The following is a 26,279-nucleotide window of genomic DNA, read 5'->3' on the forward strand; positions in this document are numbered from 1 at the left end:
TCTTCATATTTTCTTTTCCTTGAGTCAGTTTCAAGAATTTCTGCTTGCAGAATTTGGTCATTTCAACCAGGTTTTCTGATTTATTAGAAATAAAGTTATTGTTCATAATTTTATGCCCTTATAACTTTTTAAAATTTCTGTAGCATCTTTATGCTATATTTCATTCCAAATTATGATAGTTTGCCTTCTTTTTTCTTAATCAACCTAGCTAGAAGTTTGTAAAATTGTACTATGCATTCAGAGAGCTAACTTTTGGCTTTATTGGTTATATGGGATTTTTTTTCCCTATTTTCTATTTCATTGATTTTGACTCTGTATTTTCCTCCTTCAGTTTTTGATTAAATTTGTTCTCTTTCAAGCTTTTTTTTTCTTCTAGTTTTATTGACATAAAGTTGACAATACAGCACAGTATAAGTTTAAGGCATATAGCATAATTATTTTATTTATATCATGAAATAATTACTACAGTAAGTTTAGTGATTATCCATCATCTAATATAGATACAGAGTTAAAGATCAAAAACTGTTTTTGTGCATGTGATGAGAACTCTTAGGATTTACTCTCTTAACTTTTATATATAACATAACAGTGTTGAATATCTTTATTATGTTGTACATTACATCTCTAGTACTTCTCTGTCTTGGAGTCTGTAGCACTTTGGACTACCTTCACCTACCACCTCCATCTACCCCATCTCTGGTAACCACAAATCTGATCTCTTTTTCTGTGAATTTGTTTGTATGTTTGTTTTTGAAATATAATCGACCTGCGACACTGTCAGTTCTTATTACACCATAGTGATTTTTTTCTGTACATCTGAGAATGATCACCGCAATGTCTAGTTGTGGTATGTCACCACAAAGACATTATTTAGTTATTAACTATATTCCTTACACTGTATACTTCATACTCATGACTCATTTATTTTGTAGCTGGAAGTTTGTACCTCTTTAATCTCGCTCACCTATTTCTCACCCCCTCCCCGCCATCCCATCTCCTCTGACAATCACCTGTTTGTTCCTGGTATCTTTAACTCTTTCTGATTTGTTGTGTTTGTTCATTTGTTTTGTCTTTTAGATTCTGTATATAAGTGAAATCACATAGTATTTGTCTTTATCTGACTTATTTCACTTAGCATAATACCCTGTAGATCCATCCATATTGTTGCAAATGACAAGATTTCATTCTTTTTTATGGCTGAGTAATATTCCATTGTATATATGTATACCACATCTTTTTATCCATTCATCTACGAATGGACATTAGGTCACATTCATATCTTAGATATTATAAATAATGTGTCAATGAACATAGGGGTTCATATATCTTTTCTAAATAGTGTTTGAGTATTTTGAAAAATACCCAGTAGTGGAATTGCCGGATCACATAGTAGTTCTATTTAATTCTCTGAGGAATCTCCATAGGGTTTTCCATAGTGGCTGCACCAATTTACATTCACCCCAATAATGCATGAGGGTTCCCCTTTCTTTACATCCTTGCCAGCAGTTACTTTGTTGCCTTTCTGGTAATAGCCATTCTGACAGGTGTGAGGTAACATTTCATTGTGGTTCTGATTTGCATTTCTCTAAGAACTGGACATGGAACAACAGACTGATTCCAAATAGGAAAAGGAGTACGTCAAGGCTGTATATTGTCACCCTGCTTATTTGACTTATACACAGAGTACATCATGAGAAACGCTGGGCTGGAAGAAGCACAAGCTGGAATCAAGATTGCCGGGAGAAATATCAATAACCTCAGATATGCAGATGACACCACCCTTAAGGCAGAAAGTGAAGAGGAACTCAAAAGCCTCTTGATGAAGGTGAAAGAGGAGAGTGAAAAAGTTGGCTTAAAGCTCAACATTCAGAAAACTAAGATCATGGCATCTGGTCCCATCACTTCATGGGAATTAGATGGGGAAACAGTGGAAACAGTGTCAGACTTTATTTTTTGGGACTCCAAAATCACTGCAGATGGTGATTGCAGCCATGAAATTAAAAGACGCTTACTCCTTGGAAGAAAAGTTATGACCAACCTAGATAGCATATTCAAAAGCAGAGACATTACTTTGCCAACAAAGGTCCATCTAGTCAAGGCTATGGTTTTTCCAGTGGTCATGTATGGATGTGAGAGTTACACTGTGAAGAAAGCTGAGTGCCGAAGAATTGATGCTTTTGAACTGTGATGTTAGAGAAAACACTTGAGAGTCCCTTGAACTGCAAGGAGATCCAACCAGTCCATTCTAAAGGAGATCAGCCCTGGGATTTCTTTGGAAGGAATGATGCTCAAGCTGAAACTCCAATACTTTGGCCACCTCATGCGAAGAGTTGACTCATTGGAAAAGACTCTGATGCTGGAAGGGATTGGGGGCAGGAGAAGGGGACGACAGAGGATGAGATGGCTGGATGGCACCGCCGACTCGATGGACATGAGTTTGGGTGAACTCCGGGAGTTGGTGATGGACAGGGAGGCCTGGCATGCTGCAGTTCTTGGGGACACAAAGAGTCGGACACAACTGAGCGACTGAACTGACCTGAATAATCAGTGATATTGAGTGTCTTTTTCTGTGCCTGTTGGCCATATGTATGTCTTCTTTCTTTCATCTTTTTCTGGTTTCTTAAGGTAGAATCCTAAATTACCAGTTTGAGATCTTTCATTCCTGCTGTAGGTATTCAAAGGTATAGATTTCTCTCTAGCCATTGCTTTAGTTGCATTTCTTAACTTTTGACCTAGATTTTCATTTCATTAAGTGCAAAACATGCCAAGTTTAGTGCAGAGTGTCTTAATCTGTCCCAGCTTTTACTTTTCCACCAGGCCTTCTCATGTTTCTATGCTCCATGTACGAGGCTCAAAGTCAGCCTGAAGCACGTGGATAGCTTTTGATCTTTTATGTCTGTGAGTAGCCTTCTTCAGCCAGGAATTTTCAGAGAGCTTATCAAGACTGTCTTATGGCTGTTTATTTCACTGATTTCCTTGTAAAATTTGAATGAAGCCACAGGCTAGCTGAGCCACCGGGCTTCCCCGTTTGTCTGCTTCTGAGACTGCTACTACTGCTAACGGCGCTCATGGGCATGGAGTTTTCCCTTGCTCAGCTGCAAATCAGGTGAGCTTTCTGTGACAGTGAAGATGCTGATGTTCATAGCTTGACCCTCTCTGACATGGAGTCTAAGAAAGGGAGTGGTTAAGGAGGGATGGGAGAAACCCCATGCAAGAATCTGACAGACTCCACTGTTCTTATCTGAATAACTTATCTGAAGTTCAGTTACTTTTGATTAATAATCACATCCCAATTTGTTTTATGCCCTTGGTCTTTGGTTAATTTACATTAAAATGCTTCTTTTCATAATTTTGTCCAGTTTCATTATTGCTAATTAGAAAGAGTATTTGCTAAGTAAACTCCTTATTATGCCATACTTTGTCATTATTTTCTGACATCACCCCAGATTCACACATTGCTGTTAATCCTATTAACATAGTCAACTATTAATTTAAGATAAAGTTGAATTTTCATTTATGTTAACTTTATGGAGATAAAATAGTTTTTGAGTTTAATTAATGTTTTAATTATAGTAGCATCTATTTTCCCTTTAATTTATTGAGTCCTAGCTATGTGCTGCAGAGAAGGCAATGGCACCCCACTCCAGTACTCTTGCCTGGAAAATCCCATGGACGGAGGAGCCTGGTAGGCTGCAGTCCATGGGGTTGCTAAGAGTTGGACACAACTGAGTGACTTCACTTTCACTTTTCACTTTCATGCATTGGAGAAGGAAATGGCAACCCACTCCAGTGTTCTTGCCTGGAGAATCCCAAGGATGGCAGAGCCTGGTGGGCTGCTGTCTATGGGGTCGCAGAGTCGGATACGACTGAAGTGACTTAGCAGCAGAGGCAGCAGCTATGTGCTGGGGTCTGCTCTATTTTCTGTGATATAAAGATGTATGAGGATGTCTCTGCCTTTCATGAATTCACAAGTTTAATGGGGGAGACAGACTAAAAATAAATTACAAATATTATAATAAAGCATAATGCATGGTGTTATATAGGGGTGAGCAAAGTGCTCTGAGGTGACCAGGATATGCTTGTCTCTAGCCAGTAAGAGTTCACAAATTGTGGTGCTTTTGACTGGGACTCGGGAGGGTCTGAGTCTGCCAAACAATGGGATGCAGTAAATAGGGAATTCTGAGCATGGAAAGCAGTATGTGTAAAGACAAGGTTCAAGTAATATCTGAAAAATACTCTGGAGGGTGCATGGTAAACAGTGGTAGAAGATGAAACTTAGGTCAGAGATACATTTACATCTGCTGAACATTCTGGCCTTCACCCTCTAGGCCAACAGATGCCAGTCAAGGCTTTTAGTGATCAAATTAGTTTTTACTTTTGTTTTGTCTTAGCATGTATCTCCAGCAGTTCTGTGGAGCATAAGACTGCAATGAGGAGAGACAAGTAACAGATCAATGAGACTGGAGACTTTTGGACTCTTAGAGTTGAGATGATGAGTACATAAATAGAGATTATTAGAAAAAAAAGCATAGCCAGATTCAGAGATGGTTATGATGAAATTGACAGGATTTAGTGACATTGAAATGAGGAACAGTAAGGGTAACTGGTTGGGCACAGAAGACTTGGAGGGCATGGGGATGAGGCAGCCTCTGGGAAGCCACCAAACAGGAAATCAACCCAGACCGAAGTCAGATAGGATGTTCAGTGTTTACTGGCTAAGGGGCCAGGAAAAGGAGGGAGGATCCAGGCAAGAAGAGATGTAGGGAAACTTGGGAAACCTGGCTGGAATGACAGCTGCAGGTAGATCCCAAATAAGTTTTCTGAGCTGCCAAGAGGGAAGTGACTTCACCTAAGGTCCATCCCCTTAAGTGTGGGTAGTGGGGGCGGTAAAGAAGTTCCAATCCAACGTGGTCAGTTTGACACTCTTATTTTTAATAAAAACTTGGAATTAATCTAAACCCTACTTGAAATAGGATAATGATATTGACTGATCATTCTCCCTCAACTAGTATTCCTCCTGAAGGTAATTCAGATACTGCACAGAGACCATCATTAATTCTGAAATCAGAGAGGAATTATTCAGAAAGCAACTCTTTGTAAACCTCTATAGTGCTACTAAAGTGTTTTACATCTTTTCAAAGGTGGGCAGATACAAATGGACACAATGATGGTGAAGAATAAATGATTACATACTTTGTCTTGATCTACACTTTTTTAAGAGGTCCCTTTTTATGGGCAACATTCTGTGAGTTAATTTTTCCTGTCCATGACATTCTAGTGTTTTTTTAATTGCTAACCATCCGGATTTGCTGTCAGTATGAATCAGGTTTTTTGTATAATTAAGCCAGCTTATCTGTCACCCAACATAATGAATCCATTCTATTTTAATTACTTTTCCATTTCCAGAACCAGTCATCCTGTATTAATACAAATATAGGAAAATCTGAGTCACTTTTGTACTATAAGTAATAACACAGAATGTCTATCATACACTTACCTCACATTTTTAGAAACATTCAACATAATTTGATAAAATATTAGTATTTTGCCAGAAACACAGAAACCAGGAAAGACATCCGTATTTTAGTTCATTCACTCTCTTCATGAAGCAGACTTCGTAAACCCTATAATTTATTTCCCGGAATTTCACAGTGTTGATTCTATATCCAACCAATGACACATTGTAATGTATGAAGCCTTTCTGTTTCCGAGGTAATTTCAGAGAAGCATTGTCTGTCAGCTCAGTTTTATCGCTTGTCCTTTTGCAGGTTTTTTTTTTTTCATTTACTCCTTCCTTAACTGAGCATGATTCTCGTCAGTGGGGATGCAGCAGTGAAAGAGACAGAAAAAGGTTCTGAGTCCCATTGAACTCACGTGGCAGGTGGGAGAGACAGATGGTAAACAGCTGTCACCAATAGTGATGAGTAATGTGCAGAGAATTTGAAGAAGGTAGTGTGATAGAGAGGGCTTCTGTAGCTGGAGGGCTCAGGGGAGACCTCTCTGAGGAGGTGGCATTAAAGCTGACACTTGACTGACAGGAGATGCCATGAGATGATCGTGGGATTGAGCATTCTAGGAGGAAGTCATGGCTAGAGCAAAGGTCACGAGTGAAAATGTAATCCAGAAACCAAATGAACACCAGTGCTGCTGGAGTGACGTGAACTAGACAAGTGGTAAGAAATGGGCTTAGGGAGGGAGAGGACATTCAAGGTAAGGCTTGGGGATTTCGTCTCAAGTTCCATGAAGAGATCCTGGAGGATTTTAAATGAGAGAGTGATGTGATCAGATTTGTTCTTACAAGATTGGGCTGGCTGCTCTGTGGAGAATAGATGGATGGAGGCAAGTATGGAAACAGCAAGATAAGGTTCAACTGAGAGATGAGCTTGGCTTGCATCAGAGGTAAAGAGAAGTAGATAACTCAGATTTTTTGTTTCATAAGTATCAGAACTTTGGCATCCCTTAATCATTCAGGGAAGTTATTGCACTTGTCATTTTCAAATATTCTTTGCACAGTTACATATTTTCCATGGCTAGAGCAACGTGTGACATTTAGCTCTCTAGATTCAAATCCAAGTTCTCCAACTTAGTGGTCATATGACTTCAAGCATGTCTCTTAACCGCTTTATATTTGTTTCATCTAATATAAAAAATGGACTAGTAATCTTACCTATTTCATTGTTGACAGAAGTGACTAAGAAAATGCACATAAAAATACTTAGCACACTACTAGTCTACAGTAAGAACTCAATGAATGTTAGTAATTAGATACTGGATTTCTGCCTTAGCCTTCTTACTAAGACACATTTAGGTCTCAATACCCAGGAATAAAATTTACAGTAATAACAATTTTAAGAAGCAGATTTCTGCTCTTCATTTCATAATTTTTTCATGTATTATTAGGATACAGTTTTTTTAATATCTTACCAGTAATCTTTATTTAATATACTCCCAGATTTCACATCAGGTAATACTTCATTTTTAAAGTGACTTTTTGTTATCTGGGTTTTGAACATCTGTAGCCTTTTAGAGAGATTGAATATAATCAGTTTTACTGCAGAGTTTGTGTTTTCAACCCTTCAAACAGGGTGAAGGAGGATGGGCATGTGATGCCAAGATTATGTAAATCATGTGAAAGCTTAGTTCCCCACCCCCACCGGTGCCATAACAGCACCTGGTCACTGTTCGGGTGTGCCCTGCTCAAGTGTGGTCCTCCCGCTTATCCTGTGGACTTAGGTCCATGTTGGATCTGTGGTGGGAAAAGACCCTACTTGTTTGGATCACAGAGTAATCTCAAAGACCTTGTATAGAATCTTTGGTTCCCTTGTACACACTGGTTCCTGTCACTCTGTTGAGCTGCCGCTGCATCTCAGACTCTCAGGACTGGTTGTTTGCCTCTCAAAACAGGCTTGAGAACAGTAGGAAAGTAGAGTAGGTCAATGTGGCATATGGTTGAGTTTGTATGCACAGATGTTGTTAGAGAATAACAAGGACAGTCTTTTAAATTGGCTCCTCAGTTATAAATGTGGCATGCAGATGTTTCATGGTTATGGCTGGGATTGAGGTACATTTAGCAAATGGTCCTTTTCGTGAGATAACACATTAACCTAATTTTGAAAAGCTCTGATTCTCATCTCCATCTGAAGTTACTTGGAGAGGGCAAGTCAGTCTGTGCTGTAAGCATCTTATAGCATCATCCCTGATATGGAGCATCATCCAGCACAGATGGAATCTAGAATCCCCTTCTGTGCAGAACATTCAACATTAAATACATACATATTTTGTGGTTCTTCTGGTTTCGGGTTCTCTGTTTCTTCTTGTATTTTTAATGACAGATAATTTTTAAATATTTAATTTTGAAGCTTTTACACACTGTGGCACAGGTAAAGCAGTCCCCTCTCTGATGTAACAGCTCCCTAAGCCCAGAGTGGGAGATACTACTATTGAACCACTGGCTCGTTTCCAAGTACCATGTGTGGAATCTGCTAGTTTTTAGATGTTGACTCCTGCAGTTTGTCCCTCCTCATTATTGTGCTGATTGCACAGATGCTATTGTTTCTAAATGCTTTAGGAAATGACAGAGTCTAGATGTTTTGGGAAATCGGTAACAAATATGTGTGTGTGTATTGGAACATTTATACTCAGTGGAGATACACCCGGTAATCCTATGATTTTTCCTTTTACCTCTTTGAAAGTCAGTGTGGTTGTGGCTATTAAGAGATTGATGTGAGGGTCTCCATTAGTTTAGAGAATCAGCTGTGAATTCTCAGCTCTGCCAGCACCCGCAGAACTTACCAGGGGGCTCCCATCCATCCTGTATGCCTGATAGAGGGATCTCGGCTCTCCCTGGTCTGTGAAGAACAAGTCCCCTCCAGTAGATAAATATCCCATCATTTCACAGTGTAGCACCCCAGCTTGATTATATTCATGTTTATTTGTAAGCTTTCTTTTTTTTCTGCTTTCTTTTACATACGTGGACATAACTCACTTTCTGTGTGTTTGCTTTTCTACCACAGACACGGGAGCAGAAAGACAGGCACTAAAAGAAAATGTGTATCCTAAATTGAGAGAATTCTGCAGAGAAAACTATGGATTAGAATTTCAGGTAACTATGATACTAATTTCACATTTAACTTTATCAGCTAAACAACTAATGTTTGTTTCTTGTCACAACTTAGGTGTTATAAAAGACAAGTTTTAAGCTCTGGAAAATGTCATTTCTTTAAGCATGGATAAAAAGAAACACTGGAAAATAGAAGTAAAATATTTCATCATTTTTGAGGTTTTGCACTTTTACTCTCTGCTTCTTGGACCCTACTTATTATTGGCTCATCTTTCTCTTTGAACCATGTTTATCTGCTTTGTTACTAACCTCCACTAACATAAAAAGGCGAAGGTTGCAAAGCACCTGCCTTCACAATGGCGTCTCTAGAAACGTTGTGCATCTGAAAATTGCAGCTGGAACTTCCCTGGCAGTCCAGTGGTTAGAACATCGTGCTTTCACTGCCGAGGGTATGAGTTCAGTCCTTGGTCAGGGAACTAAGGTCCTACAAGCTGTGCAGCACAGCCCAAAAAAAAGGAAAAGAAAAAAAGTACAAATTGGGATCAACTCTCTTACAAGTACTTATTTTTAGCATCTTGACTAGTCCTTGCCTTCTGTTTCACCTTTTAGTTTTTATTCACATTGTCAAATGTCCTTTTTCCCAAGTATTTCAGAATTTACCGTTTACCAAGAAAAAATATCAGCATTTCAAGAGGCTGTAACTGTGCACATCATTGCTGAAATTCATAAACATGGCATTGTAGTCATCGTCAATTTGGCCATCTAATAGAGAAGTACTAGGAGACATTGGTCATACCCTCGACATCCAAAGTTTTTTGAAGTAAATGTCTCCTGCAACAGATAGCATTATGTAGTGAGAATTTGTTAACCTCATTCGCGGTGAACATCTTAACTGCTATCCGAACTACATGTTTACATTGTTAAGTAAGGAGAATGGACTAGAGGTTTGTAGTGTAAGAGTACAAAATGTGCCATTATTAATGGAAGAAAATTTCACCCTTCATTTGTTTCTTCCTGAATACAGTTGACCCTTGAACAATGCAGGGGTTAGAGGCACTGACCCTCTTCACAGTTGAAAATCCACGTGTAACTTTACGGTCAGCCCTCTGCATCCACAGTCCCTCTGTATCTACCATCTCTCCATATCTGCAGATTCAGTCAACCACAGATCATTTAATACTATAGAACTTACTAGTAAAAAAAAAAAAAAAAAGCCACACATAAGTGGGCCCATGCAGTTAAAACCTGTGTTATTCAAGAGCAACTGTAAATATTTCATCTTGGTATACCCCATAATGCTTTCTAATATGATGTATAAAATAATAGTTTCTAAATGACTTTAATCCTAATGCTTAGTGTCCATCAGCAACAAGCTAATACAACACAAATATTGAAGAGTTACTCATAAGTCACTGTTTACTTGAAAAACTATGAACCTAAGATTCCTTGTTGTGAAATCAGCACTACTTTATACAAGGGCTCTGGTTCTACCGATAACAAGGTCTGGACTGTTAAAGAAAAAAAAAAAAAAATGTCAGTTTCCAAAGACTAAGCCATTCCTTGGGGACTCAGTTAGTATATAACCCAAGTATTCCTTGGGTTGTACTAATAACAGGGTCTCGACTATTTTAAAAAAAAAGATTATATGTCAAAGTTTCCAAAAACTAAGACATTCCTTGGGGATTCACTTAGTATAAAGAAATATGTCTAAGTATATTGATCCCATCTTTGAGTTTATTTGGGTTTTCATCACTTTTGTTAATAGAAGATTGAGCTGCAGAACAGCTGCCATAAAACATGAAACTGATTAGGATTAGCCGAAGGGGAAAAAATACACATTTTCTAAAGTATAAGCATTTACAGGAGAAGAGAAATAAAGCTGAAGGAAAAATGTAGAACGCAAGGTCCCTAGAAGAAATTAATGGCAAGGATCATTCCAGGCAAGTATATTGAATCCATTGATGAGAGTCTCACAGCAGGGGAAATAGCATTGGGTAAAGTGTGACATGGAATTGACTCCCAGCTCTTGACTGCGAGTGATTTAACCCATCCCCATATCCTTCACAGGCTTCCCTCATAGCTCAGTTGGTAAAGAATCCACCTGCAATGCTGGAGACCCCAGTTCGATTCCTGGGTTAGGAAGATCCCCTGGAGAAGGAATAGGCTACCCACTCCAGTATTCTTGGGCTTCCCTTGTGGCTGAGCTGGTAAAGAATCTGCCTGCAAGGAGGGAGACCTAGGTTCAATCTCTGGGTTGGGAAGATCCCCTGGAGAAGGAAAAGACTACCCACTCCAGTGTTCCGGCCTTGGACTATACAGTCCATGGGGTCAGGAAGAGTCGGACAAGACTGAGTGACTTTCATTTTCACTTTCTGGTCCTTCACTATGTAAGATGGGTTGTGACAGCTTACAAATCCGAGGTTGTATTTGCTTTTTACCTTCCAAGCTTCTAAGCTCAAGTACATAATATCTGAATCTAAGAATATACCTCTTAGCATAGTCTTTCCTTATAAGGTTGATTATAGATCTTCCTGAGGCTGTGTTGAGCTTGCTGTGTATGGTTCTTGGAACCATAAAGAAATGGTTCTCTTTTCCAACTACAGCAGAATGTGCCAGAAGCTTCATGAAAAAAAAAAAAAATAGTTTACCTGTACCTTGTCCTGAATTCCATCTCTGTGCATTGGACCCAGGAGAAATGTATTTCCTAGAATTACTCAGACATACCAGGCTATTTCATGCCCTCTTGCCTTTGCTGTTCTCACTGCGTACAGTGCTTTTCTTCTGGTACTTGCCCTGCTTCACCTCCTAAGTCCCACTCACGGAGATTCTTCCTGCCTCACCTTAAGTCGTGCCCCTCCTGTTCTTGCCCACTTCTCTGCAACTGTGTGTCTTTTCATTTGGTTCCTTGAACACTTCAAGCCTATTCCCATTTAAGGATTTTGCACTGGCTGGCTGTTCTCTCTGTAGGAATGCTTACTGCTTCATCTTTACATGGGTGCTTTCTTACTGTTCTTCAAGTCTCTGCTGAAATGTCATTTCCTAGAGATGCTTCTATAATGACTCAATCTAAAATAAGGCCCTAGGTGTGCTGTCTTTTATATCATCCTGTTCTAGTTCTTTGCATAGCATATGTCAGTGTTGGATATTTTTCTTGTTTACTCATGTTTCTTCAAGAAGCAAGAAACAATCTTTCTCTCAAGATTGTTCCACAAGTACAGAGACTTGTCTGTCTTCATGACAGCTACATTTCCTAATCCTAGAATAATGCCTAGCTCATAGTAACACTCCAAAACAATGTGTTGAATGAGTGAAGTCTCAGCCCAACCATTATCTGCTTAAAGAATCATTCTCTGATAGCCCTATTCGTCTCAGCTTATGCCACATACCCTGATCCCCTAAAACCCTGTGTATAACTCCCAGTCATTCATCTGATTCATTTAACAAGTGTTTGTTGACCATCAGCAACATGCTAGACAACATTCCAAGTGCTGGGAATACAGGAAGAAATCATCACCCTCTTTCTGTGGAGCTTTGAATATTGTTGAGAGAGGCAGACAATAAATGGTAAATTCCAGTGGTAACAGATGCATTTTATTGAATAAAAGATTTTTTAAAAAGTAAAGCATGATAAAAGGAGGTAGGGAATACTGGGTGGTCAGAGAAGGACTCAGTCATAAGATAGCCTTTGAGCAGATACCTCCAGAAAGTCATAGAGAAAATCTTGCAGATGTTTTAGAAGGAAAATCCCAGGTATAGGCAACCAGAAAAGGGGTTTTGGATGAGAATGTGTTCAGAACATTCTGGTCTTGTTAAAAAGGCCAAGCGGTAATAGAGTTGAGTTGAGTAAGGGAAATGATCGTAGGAGATGACATCAAAGGCAGATCATATGGAAATTTATGGACAGAGATTAAGGACTTACAGTTTTCCTCAGCAAGAGAACATGATATGATTTATGTTTAACGGGTTCAGGGAGCTGGTAAGGGGTGGGAAGTGATGGCAGAAGCAGGAAGATGGTGCAAGTAAGAAATCATCATGGTACAGACTAGAATGAGCAGTTAAGAGATATCTGGTTAGATGAATTTTTCATCACCTGTCTATAAAGTCTCAAAGTTCTCAGGACTGGAATTGTGTCTTATTCAACTTATCCCAGTAATCAAGTAGCTGACGCATAGTAAGCCATTTAGGGTTAAATCTTTATTGAACTAAGTTGATAGACTGTGGAGTTACACTTTAACAGTGTCATGTACTTTTATCTCTGTGCCTGTTTGGCAAACTGTTTTCTAGTATTTCCTTTATTTTTTCTAATTTAAACTAAGAAAAACATCTACTTCTGCTCTATACCAAAGCCTTTGACTATGTGGATCACAATAAACTGTGGAAAATTCTGAAAGAGATGGGAATACCAGACCACCTGACCTGCCTCTTGAGAAACCTGTATGCAGGTGAGGAAGCAACAGTTAGAACTGGACATGGAACAGACTGGTTCCAAATAGGAAAAGGAGTACATCAAGGCTGTATATTGTCACCCTGCTTATTTAACGTATATGCAGAGTACATCGTGAGAAATGCTGGGCTGGAAGAAGCACAAGCTGGAATCAAGATTGCTGGGAGAAATATCAATAACCTCAGATATGCAGATGACACCACCCTTATGGCAGAAAGTGAAGAAGGACTAAAGAGCCTCTTGATGAAAGTGAAAGAGGAGAGTGAAAAAGTTGCCTTAAAGCTCAACATTCAGAAAACGAAGATCATGGCATCTGGTCCCATCACTTCATGGCAAATAGATGGGGAAACAATGTCAGACTCTCCAAAATCACTGCAGATGGTGAGTGCAGCCATGAAATTAAAAGACGCTTACTCCTTGGAAGGAAAGTTATGACCAACCTAGATAGCATATTCAAAAGTAGAGATATTACTTTGCCAACAAAGGTCCATCTAGTCAAGGCTATGGTTTTTCCTGTGGTCATGTATGGATGTGAGAGTTGGACTGTGAAGAAAGCTAAGCGCCGAAGAATTGATGCTTTTGAACTGTGGTGTTGGAGAAGACTCTTGAGAGTCCCTTGGACTGCAAGGAGATCCAACCAGTCCATCCTAAAGGAGATCAGTCCTGGGTGTTCTTTGGAAGGACTGATGCTGAAGCTGAAACTCCAATACTTTGGCCACCTCATGCGAAGCGTTGACTTATTGGAAAAGACTCTGATGCTGGGAGGGATTGGGGGCAGGAGGAGAAGGGGACGACAGAGAATGAGATGGCTGGATGGTATCACCAACTCAATGGACATGAGTTTGAGTGAAGTCCGGGAGTTGGTGATGGACAGGGAGGCCTGGCGTGCTGCAATTCATGGGGTCGCAAAGAGTTGGACACGACTGAGCGACTGAACTGAACTGAACTGAACTGAAGATTGTTTTTGTCTGCCCTGGGTCTTGGTTGCTGCATGTGGGCTTTCTCTAGTTGTAGTACACGGGCTTCTCTTTGCATTGGCTTCCCTTGTTGCAGAGTACAGGCTTGGGGCGCATGGGCTTTAGCAGTTCCATCTTCTGGGCTCTAGAGTGTAGGCTCAGTAGTTGTGGTGCACAGGCCTAGTTGCCCCTTTGCATGTGAGCTCCTAGTCCCCCAACCATGGATCAAACCCATGTCCCCTGCATTGCAAGGCAAATTCTTAATCACTGGACCACCAGGGAAGTCCCTAAAATAAGATCTTTAATGAAAATGCATCAGCCTGTCTGATTATGTGAACTTAAGCTAATTTAATGTGTGATATATACCTAGTTGACTGCTCAGAGATGGGACCATTGAATGAAACGAATGTCAAGCCTACTCAGAGGAGAAAGCATACTTGGCTCAGGGAAGGACAGGGTATGTAAGTAAGAGGTTATTTGATTGGCCAGTGTTCAGTAAGTGCCCTTGGCTATGGGAAAGAGGGTAGAAAGGAAGAACAGGGAAATAAATGGGGAAAAATAAAGACGACTGGGGTAAAAGCAAGTGGTACAGGACTAGTAAATAAAGGGCTTTAATTATATGTCCACAGGCCATCCATCTTGCTTTCAGATGCTTTCTGTCCATTCTCACTGCTAGGCCCCTGATCTAATACTCATTGCTTCAAAAAATCAAATGAGCAAAGATGATCCTAACTGATCTTGTTCTCGGCTTACCCACAATAGGTTGCAAGTCCTAGAGGAAGAGACTAGTCCTCACTTATTTTTAAGTCCCCAGGGCTTGGGAAGAGGGTTCAACATTTACTGGATTTGGTAAAAGAGTGTCAGCAGAACTGCCTTACATCATCATCCTACTTGAGTTTTCCTATACATCACCAGAGTAACCGTACTTAAATGTAAGGTTGTCAGTTTCTTTGCTTAAAACCTTACAGTGGCTCCCTGCTGCTTACAGGCTCCCTCTGTAATATGATCCCAGCTGTCTTTACACCTTCATCCACCATTCTTCCCAAAATAAACAGGCCATCCTCAACCTGTCCTTGGATCCCATCTTGCCACTTATTCATTCCTGACTTTAAAAGCTCATTTGCTGCATCTGTTTCAGTTTTCCTTTCTTATTACAAATACTCTTTCTCCTGTGCTTCCTGCCTTTCAGAATCCAGCTCCAGGCCTTGCTTTCTAAGAAGTTTTCTTCAGATTCCCAAATATCCCCTTTCTCCTCCCTGAATTCTTAGCAGTCTCCCCCATCCCAGGAGGTACCCTGAGCACGAGTAAACCTGATGAGGGCAGGGACCACTAACAGGATATCTGATTGATCTGGGCACTTAGCCGCTGGTGCATTTTGAAAGCAATTTCATTTCAGTCCAGCCACTCAACTTAGTATCATTTCTTAAGAATTCCTTCTGATAGCAAACATTTTGACAGGCACCTCATATTTATCTCACATCATCTTAGAAACCAGGGCTTTCCTGATAGCTCAGTTGGTAAAGAATCCACCTGCAATGCAGGAGACCCCAGTTCAATTCCTGGGTCAGGAAGATTCCCTGGAGAAAGGATAGGCTACCCACTCCAGTTATTCTTGGACTTCCCTTGTGGCTTAGCCAGTAAAGAATTCACCCACAATGTGGGAAAGCTGGGTTCGATCCCTGGGTTGGGAAGATCCCCTGGAGAAGGGAAAGGCTACCCACTCCAGTGTTCTGGCCTGGAGAATCCCGTGGACTCTGTAGTTCATGGGGTAGCAAAGAGTTGGACATGACTGAGCGACTTTCACTTCACTTCATCTTAGTAATCCTGTTTCCTTTTCTTCACCTTTAGCATCCACTAAATCCCAAATACCTGCAGGATTTTCCTCCTAAATATTTCTTCAGTCTGTGCCGTCTGTCCTAGTCTATATTACTGTCATCTTGACTATGCAGTAGATTATCTTGCTGGCCTTCATCTCCTCCTCCTCCTTCCCAACATCAACCCCTCCATCCCCAGACCTCCTCCATTGTATTACTGCTGTGGTATCTCTGAAATACAAACCAACTCATTCATCCGCAAGACACGTTTTGTACTTCTCAGCCTGGAATGTGAGTTTCTCTTTTCCATTTCCCCCATTCCCCACCCCAGTCTACTACTGAGTCCTGTCTGTCCCCTCTTCCACAGGCAGCCTGTTTTAGCCTTTGTAATCTACATTTGTGGGCTTCTCTGGTGGCTCAGTGTTAAAGAATCTACTTGCAATACAGGAGACACGGGCTTGATCCCTGGGTCGGGAAGATCCCTTGGAGAAGGAAATGGCAACCCACTCCAGTATTCTTGCCTGGGAAATCCCATGGACAGAGTAGTCTGGCAGGCTACAGTCCATGGGATTGGAAAGAGTCAGACATGACTTAGTGACTCAGTAACAACAATCTACGTTCAGTTTCCCAAATAGATTCTTTTTATTTCCCTGAGTCTGCAGACTCACTGTGCCCTTTGCGTGGTGTGCCCTTAAATTGTCCCCCATGCCAATGACTAGAAAATTTTCTACTTTAATAGCATGTATCGTATTGTTTTAATTGCTTTTAAAATGTTTGGTTTTTTTTTCCACCACTAACCGGAAGCTCCTTGAGATCAGAAGTCATATTATTTATATCTTTTTATCACCAGTCTTTTTTAGAGACCCTAATTCATCTTATATACATAATAAATGTTGATTACAGTGAATTTATTGATTAAATGAATAAGACCCAGAAGCTGAGAGTCTTGACCAGGGCTGTGCAAAAGAAATATAATGGGAGCCACAGGTGCAAGTCACAAATGCAATTAAACTTTCCAACTACATTTTAAAAAGTAAAAGGAAACAAAAAAAAATTTAAGAATGTATTTTATATAAGTCACTTTATATCCAAAGCATTGTTTCAACATACGAGCAACATAAAAATTACTGAGTTATCCTATATCCTTTTTTCACACTAAGTCTTCAAAGTCCAGTGTATATTTTATACTCATAACACATCCTGATTCAGACTGGCCACATTTCAGGTGCTCAGCAGCCGTATGTGGTCAGTGGCTTCCGTGCGGGTCTGTGAAGTTCTAGAGGGAGTGGTCAAGGTGAGCCCATTCTAACAGCAGGGAGAGCCTTACTGCCCAGGGATGTGTCCTGGTGCAGGTGATGGAGAGACTTTATTAGAGGAGCTGCAGTGGGGATGGAAATTCATTTGAACATGTTTAAAAAAATCCAGATGATGATTCAGAAAATAATTTTTCACTAGTCACATTAGTAACTTATATTTGATCACTTTGGGACATTGTGTTAGTATAGCATGTCAACAACAACAAAACACACACACACAGTGTAAAAGCTATGAATCATGTTTTTTGGTGTCTTACTGTGGACTGTAGCCCAGGAGACAGCTTCTCAGAGAGCTCTGAGAAACCGTTCCAAGAGGTAAGGAGGAGATGGGTACATATGTGATTTTGGCAAAGTAATGAGCATGCAATAAACCATGAATCTCAGTAGCAGGGTGCTTCTGGTCACCAGGAACAGGTATCTTAATTAATGACTTTAGTGCTTTTCTAAGTGCACTCATCTCCAAGCCAGGCTTCAGCAATACGTGAACCGTGAACTTCCTAATGTTCAAGCTGGTTTTAGAAAAGGCAGAGGAACCAGAGATCAAATTGCCAACATCCGCTGTATCATGGAAAAAGCAAGAGAGTTCCAGAAAAACATCTATTTCTGCTTTATTGACTATGCTAAAGCCTTTGACTGTGTGGATCACAGTCAACTGTGGAAAATTCTGAAAGAGATGGGAATACCAGACCACCTGACCTGCCTCTTGAGAAATCTGTATGCAGGTCAGGAAGCAACAGTTAGAACTGGACATGCAACAACAGACTGGTTCCAAGTAGGAAAAGGAGTACATCAAGGCTGTATATTGTCACCCTGCTTATTTAACTTATATGCAGAGTACATCATGAGAAACGCTGGACTGGAAGAAACACAAGCTGGAATCAAGATTGCTGGGAGAAATATCAATAATCTCAGATATGCAGATGACACCACTCTTATGGCAGAAAGTGAAGAGGAACTAAAAAGCCTCTTGATGAAAGTGAAAGTGGAGAGTGAAAAAGTTGGCTTAAAGCTCAACATTCAGAAAATGAAGATCATGGCATCCAGTCCCGTCACTTCATGGGAAATAGATGGGGAAACAGTGTCAGACTTTATTTTCTTGGGCTCGAAAATCACTGCAGATGGTGACTGCAGCCATGAAATTAAAAGACGCTTACTCCTTGGAAGGAAAGTTATGACCAACCTAGATAGCACATTCAAAAGCAGAGACATCATTTCACCAACAGAGGTCCGTCTAGTCAAGGCTATGGTTTTTCCTGTGGTCATGTGTGGATGTGAGGGTTGGACTGTGAAGAAGGCTGAGCGCCGAAGAATTGATGCTTTTGAACTGTGGTGTTGGAGAAGACTCTTGAGAGTCCCTTGGACTGCAAGGAGATCCAACCAGTCCATCCTAAAGGAGATCAGCCCTGGGATTCCTTTGGAGGGAATGATGCTGAAGCTGAAACTCCAGTACTTTGGCCACCTCATGCGAAGAGTTGACTCATTGGAAAAGACTGTGATGCTGGGAGAGATTGGGGGCAGGAGGAGAAGGGGATGACAGAGGATGAGATGGCTGGATGGCATCACTGACTTGATGGATGTGAGTCTGGGTGAACTCCGGGAGTTGGTGATGGACAGGGAGGCCTGGCGTGCTGTGATTCATGGGGTCGTGAAGAGTCAGACACGACTGAGCGACTGAACTGAACTGAACTGAAGTATGGAAAGATGGAAAAATCCAGGTTCATAAAATTTCTATGAAGGCCTATCTCACCAGGTTACCCAGAATACAGAGGGCTCCAGTCTCCTTTCAGGGTGTGTTTAAGGTCAGTGACTCCAGTGGCTAATGACTTAATTCTTATAGAACTGGATGGTGAGCACCTTTCTACAGTTTTCAGATGCATAACCTGAAATAGTTAATGCAACTTTAAAATATGCTGTGGAATTGGGACTACGTAACTAAATGAGGCAACAGACTAAAACTTATGGTCAAGCAGTTCATTTGCCTGCTATCTAAAGACTTAAACTGTACTTGAAATTAAAAGGTGAAGGTGATGGAAATGCTTATTTCCCAGTATTAGATGAATAGTCCTTGTCTTGATAAGTGCCATTTGTTACCTTTTTCAGTGTTGCTAAGTATAGAATTTTTTTTTTTTAATTCCCTAAAACTCTTGCAATTATCTGTAACAACTTGGTCTCAGAACAGGAACTCCTGTGCTGGCCTAGTCCTTTTCCTTCTCTCCGCCAGGCAGGTGTTGAGTTCCTAGGGTGTAGGGAAGTGTGAGTGAACTCTGCAGCTCCAGTCAGCAGGAAGACCTTGCCAAACCTGCTCTCTGCCCCATGTTGACATTGTGGTGCTGCTTGAAGGCACCAGAGTGACCAGTGCTCGTCCTTGGTGAAGGTGCTTCCTGAGGCCCCTTTGGTCTAGAATTTTCTCTTCTTTGCTTGAGGTTCCATCTCTTCATATTTCCTTTGGCAGCACAGATCCAGACCTATCTACCTTTTTTATCTCTAGACCCCCAGTTAGATGCCATCTTCTTAAGCTGGTGCCTGTGTGAGTGAGCCCCATGGCAGCATCTCTGCCCGCTCCTCTAGAGTTACAGGAGTAATTACATATGTTTCTGCTTTATTGACTACGCTAAAGCCTTTGACTGTGTGGATCACAACAAACTGTGGAAAATTCTTAAAGAGATGGGAATACCAGACCACCTTACCTGCCTCCTAAGAAATCTGTATGCAGGTCAAGAATCAACAGTTAGAATCAGACATGGAACAACAGACTGGTTCAAAATTGGGAAAGGAGTACGTCAAGGCTGTATATTGTCACCCTGCTTATTTAACTTACATGAAGAGTACATCATGAGAAAGGCCAGGCTGGATGAAGCACAAGCTGGAATCAAGATTGCCAGGAGAAACATCAGTAACCTCAGATACGCAGATGACACCATCCTTATGGCAGAAAGTGAAGAGGAACTGAAGAGTCTCTTGATGAAAGTGAAAGAGGAAAGTGGGAAAAGCTGGCTTAAAGCTCAACAGTCAAAAATCCAAGATCATGGCATCCCATCCCATCACTTCATGGCAAATAGATGGGGAAACAATGGCAGACTTTATTTTCTTGGGCTCCAAAATCACTGTAGATAGTGACTGCAGCCATGAAATTAAGAGACACTTGCTCCTTGGAAGAAAAGCTATGACCAACCTAAGAAGCATATTAAAAAGCAGAGATATTACTTGGCCAACAAAGGTCCATCTAGTCAAAGCTATGGTTTTTCCAGTAGTCATGTATGGATGTGAGAGTTGGACCGTAAAGAAAGCTGAGCACCGAAGAATTGATGCTTTTGGACTATGATGTTGGAGAAGACTCTTGAGAGTCCCTTGAACTGCAAGGAGATCAAACCAGTCAATCCTAATGGAAATCAGTCTCAAATAGTCATTGGAAGGTCTGATGCCAAAACTGAAGCTCCAATACTTAGGCCACCTGAAACAAAGAACTGACTCATTTGAAAAGACCCTGATGCTGGGAAAGATTGAAGGCAAGAAGAGAAGGGGACAACAGAGGATGTGAGATGGTTGGATGGCATCACCAATTCGATGGACATGAGTTTGAGCAGGCTCTGGGAGTTGGTCATGGATAGGGAAGCCTGGTGTGCTGTAGTCCATGGGGTCACAGATTCAGACGCAACTGAGCAACTGAACAGACCTGAATTGTTTTTTGATGTTAAAGTATCAAAAATGGAACCTTTCTCCCTTTTCCCAGTTTCCCAGTTGTTACCGTTTCTCAGTCTTCTAGACTTTAAAATCTTGGCTCACAGTCCATTCTACACTCTTAACAACCTAGATCCAAATAGCCGTTCCCCTTGATTCACTGGACACTGTTTCCTAGAAGTTCGCCTTGTCTTTTGATCTCACAGGGCTCTGTCTTTACTCAGGCTTCCATATCTTGATAGCTGAATATCTATGGTAACATTCTCTTGATCTTTCCTTACCCTGGGTGGTGGTGTGTTCTGGTCCAGACTGTACACAGCACAGCAGCTACTCAAATAACCTTATTTGAACTGTATTTACCAAATTTCATTCATTCTAAGATGCATGTTTTTTCATCTCAGAAATTAGTATTTGTCTTACAAATAGTGTGTCATGGTGTAATTGACAGTGCATTTCTTTTTTAGTGGAATGTACAATATTAGAGCAGCCTGCTACTGGTGATGCTTTATATTCGGTAGGATATAACACTTTATGTAATTTATGGGATACAGTGGAAATAGCATATGTTTTTCTGTTAGAAAAACTAGAACTCAAATTCTGGGTCTGCAAATTATCTATCCTGTGAGTGGGAAAATTGTTTGATCATTTTGACACACAGCTGACCCCTCTGGAAAATGAATGGGATGGTATTTATCTTCCAGGATTATGAGAATTCAGTGAGAGAACACAGCATTCCTGGCATATGGAAAACACTTAACCAGTGTTCCTTTTTTTTTTTTTTAATCCATCTTTTCAGTCTTTCTCCTGATTAAGAATCTGCCATCATGAAATTATTCACATGCATTTTTCTTTTGCCTTTTTTTAATATAGTAAAAGGCCTTTCATCAAGACATCTGTCTGAGGGGTGGTGCTTTGTGTCAGAAGGAATGTGAATGGGAAAAATATTCAAGAAATATGTCTTGTACACAAGAAAGGTTTATGCAGCCAGACAAAAACCTTGGAAATCACACTGTTAGCTTGTGAGAAGATAGCTCTGAATTCCTTAAATCACTTCTTTAGCATATCAATCAGCATTGAGGACTCTGATCCTGGAGATCTGCTACGTAGAGAAGGCCCAGCTTGTCAGTAAGGCAGAGCTAGGACCCACCTGACGTGGTCTCTAGGAAAATGATGAAGAAGACAGAGGGGCAGAGTTCAGTAGACTTGCTAGCCCTTTCCCTTTCTTGGAGTTGGGCTTCAAAAAAGGGGAGGTGGGTTAGATAAATGAGAACAGCTTGCCTCTGCTCCCTGCTTAGGACTCTGAAAAGAGTTGGCCTCACAGCAGTCCCCGCTCTGCCCCTACCTCTCCCAGCACACCCAGATGTGGCCACATGATGGCCATGGCAACAAGGGACCATGAGATTGACCTTCTCAAGCTACCCTCAGTTACCATGTATCACATATGCTGAGGTAAGAGCTATTGTTATTCTCGAGGACAGGAAGAAGTGACCACACCTCTCCTAGGGTGGAAACACTGGATGGAGGGTGGGCCCAAGGCCTGGACTTCTCATCCCCAGCAGGGCAGGGTAGCCGTAGTTGGCTGCAGAGCAGTACCAGGCTCTGACCAATCTGAGAGGGAAAGGCCAGTATACCTAGGTTAGAGCTGCCCCAACCAGCCTTGCTGCCAGTGATGGCCATCACCTGGGACTGTGCCCTAGCGATCCATTTTTCCCCTTCAGAATGAGACCACCCAGACATCATCTTAGGAAAAGAAGGAGGGGATTGGAAAGCTGCAGTTTTTTCAAGAGTCAGCATCTTGATTCAAAAAAGAATAACCACTTACTAAAGATGGTGATTGCAGCCATGAAATTAAAAGACACTTACTCCTTGGAAGGAAAGTTATGACCAACCTAGATAGCATATTAAATAGCAGAGACATTACTTTGCCAACAAAGGTCTGTCTAGTCAGGGCTATGGTGTTTCCAGTGGTCATGTATGGATGTGAAAGTTGGACTGTGAAGAAAGCTGAGTGCCAAAGAATTGATGCTTTTGAACTGTGGGTGTTGGAGAAGACTCTTGAGAGTCCCTTGGACTGCAAGGAGATCCAACCAGTCTATTGTAAAGGAGATCAGTCCTGGCTGTTCTTTGGAAGGACTGATGCTAAAGCTGAAACTCTAGTACTTTGGCCACCTCATATGAAGAGTTGACTCATTGTAAAAGACTCTGACGCTGGGAGGGATTGGGAGCGGGAGGAGAAGGGGACGACAGAGGATGAGATGGCTGGATGGCATCACGGACTCGATGGACATGAGTTTGGGTGAACTCTGGGAGTTGGTGATGGACAGGGAGGCCTGGCATGCTGCAATTCATGGGGTCGCAAAGAGTCAGACACGACTGAGCAACTGAACTGAACTGAAAAAGTCCTTGGAAATATTAATTCAAACTAGGGTACCTGAATAGAACAGAAGCTCATTTTATCCTGATAACCAGAGGATAGAGACTTAGACAGCAGACCAAAGAAACTTTAGACAAAATAAAGAAGCTATATTCTCTGTGTCCATCCAAGATGTACACAGGTCAGTGAAATTATGAGTATTATATTAGTTTGACCTTACTAATGATTACTGAACTAGTCAATTCCTTAGTCTCACACCGAAGGTCCATTGTCAGTTGTGTTGACATGCTTTTCCTCTATTGCATCTTCTTCCACCACCACCCTCATATTCAGTTGAGCCCAGTCTCCTCTATATTCATTTTTTCCTCCCGACTGTCTGCCTGCTCAGGAATCTCAAAATGCATTTTGCTTCCTGAGTTGCCAAAATATATCATTGGCTTTGTAATTGACAGGATGTGTTGTCATTCCCTTGGTCTTTTCTCCACATTGTCAACTAATCACTCCTTTCCCATTTTCCATTAATCAAGTGTGTGCCTCTTTCTAAAGTGAAATGCATCTCCCCTTATTGAATCACACATCATTTCACTCAGGCCAGCACTTCAATTTGTCTAGCTTGCTTCGCATTTTGGTTCTGTCTGTCAAAGCCTGGGCAGGTCTTACCAAGATTGCTATTCTGTAAAAGTCTTATAAGCGTGTTACATCATCCTGCTCCCATCCATGAGCCAGTTTATAAAAAGGGGGAAAGGAAGATTAGTAGCTAGTAGAGGTGATAAAAGGGAAGAAAAGCATTATGTCACCATTGACCTTCCTTGCTCCAGCTGAATTTTAAATACTGGCTCAACATTTCTGCAGTATGGAATGGCTCCTCTAGAATTCTCAGGCCTGACTTCCCAAGACAGGATTTTTATTCCTCCTTTACTTTGTACATATAGCTGATCTTCTATAGAGCAGTGGCATTGTGGGAAACTCCAGAATTTATTGGAGGAGCTATACTTTGCTGAACATGTAAGTCTGCTAAATTGTGACTGTTCCTTACACAAACTCTGGAAATCACCCAAGAGGATTAGTCCCTCAATAAACAGAATGAGAGATCCCCATTTGCAGGTGACACTTAAGTACCCCAGTCAGGTCCAATCACCATGAAGTCTTTCTCAAACTCTGAACACAAGGTAGCTATTTCTTTCCATCCTTATTTTCTATTTCTTATAGAAAGGAGAGGAGACCTTTTAACAAGTCTTTGCACAGTTAAAGAACATTCATTTAAGAGGTCTGCTCTGTCAATAATCAGTTATAAACAACTGACAAAGTAACTGAAGCCCAGTTTTCTTATCTATAAAGCAAAGTGTTTCTTCAGCCCAATCTTGTTTCCTCTCAGCTCCAAAAATTATGATGCCTCGAGCTTCTGTCTACATTGGCAGGCCACATCACCTTTCTGTCATTGTTGCTCTATCTTGAGGTGCCTCTAGATACCCTCTCTGAAGAACAGTCTCCTGTGCCTGTATCCTTCAGGTCCGGCCTCCTGTCTTACTTCCTCATAATGTCTACCCTACATCCCCAGGGCAGGTTAAGGCACTTGGGTCCCATGGGCTTCACTCATTTATTCACAGACATTTATTGAGCCTCTGCTCTGCCTAGGCCGAGTCGTGCATGCAGTAGATACTCTAGTGTTGAAAACACACCTAGTCCCTGCCCTCAGGGAGTTTACAGTCTCACAGAGAATACAGTCATCGCGATGCTGACTGGGCTGGTGCTTGCTGCAGAGGAAATGCACAGAGCTTGGGGCCTGCATGATGGGGATGCCTTGTGGAACCTAGAGGCACAGGAAGGCCAGCTGAGGAACTGGTACCAGTCTGTGGAAAATTCTGAAGGCTGGGTAGATGGCCAGGTTAAAAAGAAGACCGTTTCTGGCAAAAGGAACATATTTTCATAAGCAAATTTGGGAAGGAATTTTATGTAGCACTCACTGCCTGCCAGGCACTTATTCTAAGTGCAGTATGTATATTAACTTGTTTAATCTTTCCTAGGAGCCTAGGAGGTAAATTCTGTCTTTGCATTTTTTTAGATAAGGACACTTAGAAATATTGAAAGTAACTATTAGAGATCCCACAGCTAATAAGTGGCAGAGTCAGAATGTGAATCAGTGCTCTTTGGCCCTAGGGTGTGTGTTCTTAGTGTACCAATAAAGCCTCTTATATATTCATGAAAATTTATATAAATGTTTAGGTATATAATTTATACCTGTATATATGTAAGTCTATGTGAATATATAAATGTGTACTCATGTATACACATGTTGTACAAATGTGTGTGAGGAATATACAGCTGGAATATGACCCATGAGTGACAACATGGTATAAGGTGAAGCTGGAGGAGAATCCCCATGGACAGAGGAACCTGGCCGGCTACAGTCCATGAGGTCGCACAGAGTTGGACACGACTGAGCGACTAAGCACAGCTCAGCTCGTGCAGGGTCTCATAAATCAGGTCACAGATTCTAGACTCTGTCTTCGGGTGATAGGAAGCATAAGCCTGGAAAATACTGTAAAGCGATGTTAGCAGCCCAGGTTCAAACCCCGCATCTGCTGCTTGCTACCTGTGTAATTTTGAGCAAGTTACTTCTCTATGCCTCAGCCTTTTCATTTACAAAATAGGGATATTTCTGCCTATTCCTATGTTTTAAGGAGTAAGTAAGTTACTCTGTATAGTGTCTGGTAGAATGAAAGGAAATCTTAACTAGGCCATCAGTTTGCATTTTAAAAAGATTCCTCTGCCTGTAGGGTAGTGAGTGGATGAGAAGGAGCAAGGAGAGGAGCAGGGAGATGATTTAGGAAACTAGCAGTCATACAGGCATGGGTGTGCACAGCAGGTCACTCCTGTACAGTGGTGGCTGATATTCCCCAGACAGAGCAGGGCCATCCTTGGGTCTTTGCCTGTGGTCAAGTGCTCTGCCCCTGAAGGAAGTTGGTATCTCGTTGCAGCCTGGCTAAGGTTCCTTTATGCAGTGAGTTTCCCCAGCTTGGTCTCAACATCGATGCATGGAGCTCCTGACCTGCAGCTTCTTTTCTGCCTTCAACAACTTCTGGTACCTTCTTTGTGTCCCCAAGTTCATTAAGCCTTAGTCAGAGGTCCTGCCTTAG

At 41.3% G+C, this 26,279-nt stretch overlaps 1 protein-coding gene across 1 annotated transcript in view; it reads left to right on the forward strand.

The window, feature by feature from the left end:
- NWD2 (NACHT and WD repeat domain containing 2) overlaps window positions 1-26,279 on the forward strand; it is a 239,018-nt gene that overhangs the window by 89,738 nt on the left and 123,001 nt on the right. The window contains exon 2 of the mRNA NM_001435023.1: window positions 8,514-8,602. Coding sequence (NP_001421952.1) covers window positions 8,514-8,602 — 89 coding nt within the window. The remainder of the gene's footprint in view (window positions 1-8,513; window positions 8,603-26,279) is intronic.

This window comes from Bos taurus, chromosome 6, assembly GCF_002263795.3.
Source record: "Bos taurus isolate L1 Dominette 01449 registration number 42190680 breed Hereford chromosome 6, ARS-UCD2.0, whole genome shotgun sequence".
Classification (NCBI taxonomy): domain Eukaryota; kingdom Metazoa; phylum Chordata; class Mammalia; order Artiodactyla; family Bovidae; genus Bos; species Bos taurus.